The 7,780-nt window shown below is 38.1% G+C and overlaps 2 protein-coding genes across 2 annotated transcripts; one reads left to right on the top strand and one right to left on the bottom strand.

Annotated features, from left to right (window-relative positions):
* The first annotated feature begins 1,466 nt into the window (after positions 1-1,466).
* LOC112168687 (B3 domain-containing protein LOC_Os12g40080) lies at positions 1,467-2,913 on the top strand. Its single transcript, XM_024305618.1, has 2 exons — positions 1,467-1,748; positions 2,638-2,913. Exons 1-2 carry the CDS (start codon positions 1,467-1,469, stop codon positions 2,911-2,913), a joined length of 558 nt encoding a protein of 185 aa, XP_024161386.1.
* Positions 2,914-3,274: 361 nt separating this feature from the next.
* LOC112168671 (receptor-like protein 2) lies at positions 3,275-5,485 on the bottom strand. The gene has a single exon (XM_024305617.1). The coding sequence runs from the start codon at positions 5,483-5,485 to the stop codon at positions 3,275-3,277; it is 2,211 nt and encodes a 736-aa protein (XP_024161385.1).
* Between the last annotated feature and the right edge of the window lie 2,295 nt (positions 5,486-7,780).

The raw sequence follows: 7,780 nt of genomic DNA, 5'->3' as shown, positions 1-7,780 counted from the left end.
ATGCATTGGGAGGCAGCTCTGAGAGTAGTACGCTATCTAAAAGGTGCTCCTGGACAAGGTGTGTTTTTCTCTTCCACCAATGATCTAAAATTGAGGGCTTATTGTGACTCTGATTGGGCGGGATGCCCTGTCACTAGAAGGTCTACCACTGGATACTTTGTTTTTCTTGGACCTTCCTTAATTTCTTGGAGGTCAAAACGTCAAAAGACATTATCTTTGTCTTTAGCAGAGGCGGAATATCGTGCTATGACAGGAACATGTTGTGAGCTAACTTGGCTACGTTATCTGCTCAGAGATCTCAGTTTCTCCCTCCGTGAACCGGCTCTACTATTTTGTGATAACAAGGCTGCACTGCACATTGCTGCCAACCCTGTATTCCATGAGCGAACTAGGCATATCGAGATGGATTGCCACTACATTAGGGACAAAATTCTAGATGGTACTGTGACCACAAGGTATGTGAAATCAGCTTATCAGCTTGCCGATGTTCTTACTAAACCTTTGGGGATAGATATCTTTGTTCCTATGATTCGCAAGTTGGGAGTGCAAGACATCCACTCTCCAACTTAAGGGGGAGTGTAAGGAAAGTAATCAGCCATATCTCCCATATTATTGCAGATTGATTTATCATTTAGCTGTAGCCTTCCTTATATGTATTTTGGATAGTAAATAGATTCCCGACTTGTAGGAACAACTTGTAATCACACTTGTATAAAGATACGATTCTATGAGCATATCAGTTTCTCCTTCTTTTCATTTTGTAGCTGTTTTTACCCAAAGCTGAAAGTTTTGAATTAATTAGCATTAGTATATGAAGCAACTGTTTACAAAAAAAAAAAAAAATCTGGGACAGAAATCTTGAGACTATAAACTAAATCCAAAATAGCTGCAGGTACCATCTTCAAATGGCTCGTTCAGCACCAGGGCCCGCCTTTTTCCAGGTCCTTCTTGTTGATTTCTCTGAGAAACTGGTAACATCTTGACCTCCTTTTTTCGGTTTTCAAGATATTTCCGAAATTGAGTGTATAGTTCTCCTCAAATTTAATTTAATGTATTAGATATTCACAAATCCATATCTTTCTAGTGTAATCCATGTCAAGTGTATGATTTTCATCAATATCTATTATATTTAATGTTTGACACTGAATCATGAGTCCATATCTTTCTAATATAGTAGATAGCAACTGTCTTAGCTGAAGTAGTGTTATTCATCAACATTATGACTGATTATGGAATCGTAGTGACATAAAAAAGCTCAGGGAAAAGAGGCATTTCTAACATGATCTCACCTAATTTGCTCAATGAGTCAATAATCAAATTGTCATTGACTTGGCATGAATTATTTCCATGACCAAATTGTCGTGTTCTAAACTTGTAAAACAAATGATATTCTTGCTGATGTAAGAATTTTTGATTGGCTCTAAAAACATTGATGTTTTCTGAGAAGCAATTATATTTTGTAGAAAATGCCAACAGCTTTTGTCAACGACTTCAATGGACCAGCACTATGCAAACTTCGAGGCCCTAATGGAAAATGCTGGGACGTAAAATTGGAAGAGAAAAACAATGATCTATTCTTCCATAAAGGCTGGAAGAAATTTGTGAAGGATAACTATTTGGAGGAAGGAGACTTTCTGGTTTTCAATTATGATGGCAATTCATTGTTCAGTGTGACAATCTATGATAAAAGTGCATGTGAATTAATGGACATGGAAGAAGCCAAGAGAAAGAGAAGTACTGACTGTTTTGTTGGTCAAATGAGTAAGTTCTAGTTTGCTTTACTTGTATACAAGACCAGAAAATCAAGTTTTTCTCTTATCTGCCAAGTAATTTACATTCTTCTGAAATTGTGTTTTAATTTGGGACTGTATAGGGGATTATGTCATGCCTGGGGAGACAAGACTCAGAATCATTGAGTTCAAATCAGAGCATCTTTGCTTTAAGAGAACTATGGAGACTCACAGACTGTATCATTGTTGAGAATATATACATCCCACATGGGAAAAATGGGACCTTGCCTATGAGTTTATAAGGGTTTGGACCACTCCATCCATAGCCAATTGGTTTTGGATGTCAACCCCAAATTACTTTATCATGGTATATATCAGAGCAGGTTACCCACGTGTGCATGCCTCATGGCCACACGGGCTCCACGTCACCCAAAGTTGTCCACGTGTATGGCTTGAAAATTCGCCACATGTGCGGGGGCATGTTGAGAATATATACATCCCACATGGGAAAAATGGGACCTTGCCTATGAGTTTATAAGGGTTTGGACCACTCCATCCATAGCCAATTGGTTTTGTATGTCAACCCCAAATTACTTTATCAATCAGCTGGTAAGTAATAAGTGATAATACGCAATGAAAAAGCTAATAATGCTTCTAAAAGTCTTTTCCCTGTTATGACTGAAAAATAGTAATTCTTGTCTTTTGAATGGAATGTGTACGTGAGTATAAGAATTTTCAGTAATTTCAGTGAAAATAAAAGTTCCATCACTTGTGAATCAGAAGTTGTTCTTTAGAGTTCTTCACTTGTCAGCAGAGTTTTCTTTCCCTTTTTTGTTCTTTTGTCATCTACAAGGTTAATTTATTTCTTATATTTCGTCCCCTGATATCAAATATGTTCCAATTGTAGAACATTCCTATAATAATAGCCAGGGCTAAAGATCTCATGAGCAAGCGGACTATAGAGCTTCGGGATCCAAGCAACAGATCATGGCCTGTTACAGTGACCCCCATGGAAGATGGTCGTACACTTATGAACAAAGGCTGGTGTGATTGTTGCAAGGCGAACCAGATTAAGAAAGGGAACACCGTTGTTTTTGAGTTTGTGAAGGGACATGTGAAGCTTCACATCATTAGAGATGAGGGATGTGAAGTGATGCTCACAGGTCCTAATATCGTATATTGAAGCTAGTCACTGCAAGTGCAATAGTCTTGTCTGTTTTCAGTAAAGGATCTTGTGTTACTTATGGTTATTTTTCATTTCGGGGACCCTTCTATTCCTGTTTATTAGTGATTGTTGTTTGGTATGTTCTGTACTGGGATTTGAATGCAATTGAAAAGAGATAATTGACTAGTTTGGATTTGAATGATCCCATAATGATGGGGCAGGGACTTATATATTGTGATTACAGATTTACAATGGCACTGCATTTCTACACGAATCTGAGAGTGTGATCTCTGTGACTAGAAAATAACTCAGAAACATATTATCATGCATGATTTGAACAAAGAGTACAACAGTCTAGCTTCTAACCCTTCTCTGTATCTTAGCAGTACAAACTGTGATCATAAAGTCTATTCCATAGATTGTCTAGGAAATTGAAATATGCATACCTCCATGCCTGGTTATACAAAGGGCCAAAGACTCCCAGAAATCCTGTGATGAACCCAAGTGCCACAGATATATGAAACCAGTCAAATTTTTGCTCACTTTCCATATATTGGCTGTTCTTATCTGCATCATTGTCATTAATCGGTAGGCAGTGATTTGGAAGTGGAGCACCACAAAGTTTCGGGTTCCCCTCAAATGCAGAGGCACTGAAGCTTTGGAGCTGAGTACCAATTGGTATCTGTCCTTCAAAATCATTGTATGAGGCATTGAAAGATTTCAAGAAAGTAAGGGCTGCCAATAACTGTGGGATAGTTCCAGAGAAATGATTCATGGAAAGATCCAATTCTTCCAAGTTCTTAAGGTTGGATATTTCCTCTGGAATGCTGCCGGAGAAGTTGTTTCCACTAAGATGCAAAATATGGAGAAGCTGCAGTTCACCAATCTCAACAGGTATACTCCCAGTAAAGGTATTGTTCTTTATGTCAATCGCTCGGGGGAAGTAAGACAATGTGTACTGCAAAATTATTGCATCTTTGGATCCATAGATGGGCAGTTCAAGATAATCGTCTACTTGATCCGTAGATTGATCAGAAACCAATGACGGTAGTCTACAGATTTCCTTTGGAAATTCACCTGAAAGTAGGTTGGATCCCAAATTCAGAAAAAAGAGCCTTGGAAGATTCCCCAACCAACTAGGAATGGATCCTGTGATTCTATTAGAACTGAGTTCCAAAACCTCTAGTTTCTTGAGCTTAGATAACCATATAGGTATCTGTCCCATGAGCTCACAGTTACTCAAATCCAAAAATTGCAGATTTTGGAATCCGGCAAAATCAACCATACCATAGTCAGCTGGCAATTTTTCTGCTAGATGAAAACTTGATGAGAGTAAGAGTGCCCTGAGCCTTTTGCAACCCATCAGTATCTGTAGTGCCCCTGTGACATTGGTCAATCTGGTATAACCGAGTGACAGGAAGGACAAAAGTTTCAATGAACGAATCTCAGGTTGTATTTGTCCTTGAAGGTCATTTCTGCTCAATCTAATTGCTTTCAAGGACTTGCAGGAGTAAAGGCTAAGTGGCAAGATACCAGTGAAGTAATTCATCCAAAGATCAAGTTTAGTAAGTTGACCAAGTTTGGAGAAATTTAGGGTAGAGATATTTCCTTCCAAATGGTTACTTCCTAGATGTAGTTCTACAATGCTCGTGCAATTCATCAAAGATGGAGGTAGATAACCTTCTAGATTGTTGAAATGAAGGAGCATGAATTGCAATTTCGATAGCTTACCAATACTTGTAGGGAGGGCACCACTCAACTCGTTAGAGTAGAGGTCAAGGATTCTGAGGTTGGTGAGGTTGACAACTCTTTCGCTTATGAATCCGTAGATTGAATTGTGAGGTAATACAATTTCTTCAAGTGCTGAAGCAGAGTAGATATCATCGGGAAGTATTCCCGAGAGATTATTGTAACCAGCACGAAGAACTTCTAGCTTGGAACATTCCCCTATTCCACCAGAAATACTGCCATTGAATTTATTGAACGAAAAATCCAGTAGCCTAATCAAGGGATAAGAACGGGTACAAATAGAGGATGGGATAGACCCGGTGAACATATTATTGCTGACGTTAAAACTAGTCAAGTTCCAAGCTTGTTGGAAGAATGAAGATGGAATTGCACCATGGAAGTGATTGCTGGACAAATCAAGCATCCGAATATTAACAGATGATAGAGAAGATGGTAGCTCTCCAGAAAGAAAGTTGTAGCTCAAATCTAGGATTTCAAGATGACTCAATGACAAGAAGAAACCAGTTTGATCTAGTGAACCAGTAAGTGAATTGTGGGAGAGATTCAGGTGGGTGAGATGTGTGAGATTTCGTAGTGATGAAGAGGAAAGTATATATCCTTTGAGGCCTTTGGAGGGCAACGATACACGGGCCACCCGACCACTCATATCACAAGTGATGCCCTCCCATTGACAGCAATCATCCGACGACCAGTTTAAAGGAGAAGAGGGCATGTTGAAAGAGGACCATAGAGAATCTTGATCCAGTTTGTTGCATGCAGTGCTTCTACAATCGACAGATGAGATGAAAAAGATGAAGATGATGGCATAAGGAGTAAGATAGTTAGGTTGTAATGGCATCATTCTAGCTTGTTGAATTTCTTTTCTTCTTTTCTTTTGAGAAAAATTCTTGTTGAATTTCTGAAGGGAAGAACTGTGTATCGAATTATAGAAACGAAGTGAACTAGCAGCTGTAGAAAAACACAAACTGATGCTTGCTTTGCAATAATAGAGGATTCACCACATGCACAAACGTAAATTGCAAGTTAACCATATCTTGACCATATCAACAAATCTTCAATAGCAAATAGGAAGAAAGGATCAAAGATGATGAAAGGTACATTTGTGGAAAATTATTGCAAGCTTATCCACGTTGACTTGTTGGTTTGTTGCTGAAATTAATAAATTAAGAAGCCCATCAATTATCTTTTGGACTAAGCCCACATAATTAACCTAATCCTATTAGGTTTTGGAGTTTTCCTCATGCACATATAAATATATGTTTTCTGTCACAAATTAAGGTGTAAAAGAAAAGAAGTAGCCGCAATTTCGGGTTCTATAGAAAGATTACATTTTCGTTTGTTGCTTTTGTTCTTGTGAGCAACAATATATGTTTGAGGTAGTCGTTTTTTTTTTTTTTTGAAAGAAAACTTCATTGAATTAGCAATTGAAATCGCTTAAGAGAGCATCTCAATGGGGAGCATACAAAGTACAAAGGCAAGAAACGCCTAGGTGCTAGAGCTAAGATAGAACAAACTAGAAGATGTACTACATCAACCGGTTGTTCTTATACAATAAAACTCTGCTCTGAAACTTTTCTAGAAAAACTAGCAAATTCAGAAGGTAAATCCTCATCATCCTCAAGACAATTACCAACAACGGAACCATTGTCATGACCTTGAAAATTGTAGACCCAACAATCAGAATTTGCGATCCGGGCATGCAGAAGACCAGCAGGCCAATCAAATTAACCTAAGCTCGACCCAGCATATATAAAGAACACTACTCGCCAATGCACGCAATTGTGGTACTCACAGCGTGACTATGCAGAGACTTTTTATAGAATCTAGGAAGGCTCGTGATAGCTAAATTTATAAGCTATTGATTTTCCTTATTCACACTTAAGATTGTCAATTGTAGCAAGGGTAAACAAGGGTCTTTCCCGCAGAGGACTATGGTTATAACTACTCAGAACAACGTCACAAAAGTGACCACTGTTTCTAGTGAACAGCAGTCGAAATCTAATTAAAAACCTAATCTAAACTATTCAGAAAAATATGAAAATTTACAGTAACGTACTAGACACACAGCGCATCCAGCATACAAAATTTGGTGATTATTGGAATTGATTTACTATTCTAAACAAATACGAAAATATAAAGTACAGAAGCTGAAAATAACAAAACTGGTTTTAAGATGGTTTGAAAACAATATGATGACGATGGTTAGGGAAGATGCATCCGCCCTGGACAATCACACACAAGATAATTTGTTCAATCCTAATTCAATTAATCTAGATGAAGATGCTCAGGTTGGCTTGGTACGCTTGAACACAACCTATTACCCTTTCTTACTTCGTACGCTAGGCAGGAAGTGCTCTACACCTAGACTATTCCCAAACAATGCAACCTAAAGGTACGCTTATTACATTACACATGCAGAGATCATTAAGGTCTAAAAGAGTTTGAGACATCACTAGGCATCGCAATAAATTTAGCGCCTTGCTAAACCTAGGACTTAGTTTACTTGATAGTGAAAACTAACAATTGCTTCTCTAGAAGGTTTGAGGAATCCAACTATTGATCTAGACATCAAACAATCAAAGCGGTAGAATCCTAACATGCATACTAAGCATGCACTCAAAGTATACAAGCAAGCATTCATCAATGGGAAAAGTAGTAAACAAAAGTCTCATCTTGGATTAAAAGAAAATAAAATCAAAAGTCAAATAATCTTGTAGTTCATGTCTAGGGGCTTCAAGCAGCCCCCTAACTAATAAAAACTTAGTTAAACATAGAAGAAATAAAACTAACTAAAGAAGGGGAGAGAGAGAGAGAGAGAGAGCTGCTGCAGATTGATCTCCTTTTATATGCTTAGAGGTTGCCTTCATCTTTCTTGTTGTGTAGGAAATCCAAAACCTAAAATAATTAGAGTTCACGTGCTTAGGTGGAGTTTTCCTATTGGCTCTTGAACTTGATGACTTATTCCAACCATAAACATCGTGCCATTTGTCCATCATAAGTCAGAATATGAAGCACAAACTCGTCCTCGGGCTTCTCGGTGTGATTTGGGCTTCAAAACCTAAATTCCCGTCAAACCTCAGATTCTCCTGCAGCCTGACCTTTTTGTACAAAATCGGCCATAACTTCCTCTAGAAAA

Source organism: Rosa chinensis, chromosome 1 (assembly GCF_002994745.2).
Source record: "Rosa chinensis cultivar Old Blush chromosome 1, RchiOBHm-V2, whole genome shotgun sequence".
NCBI classification, from domain to species: Eukaryota; Viridiplantae; Streptophyta; class Magnoliopsida; order Rosales; family Rosaceae; genus Rosa; species Rosa chinensis.
This window is presented reverse-complemented; position numbering and strand designations above follow the sequence as displayed.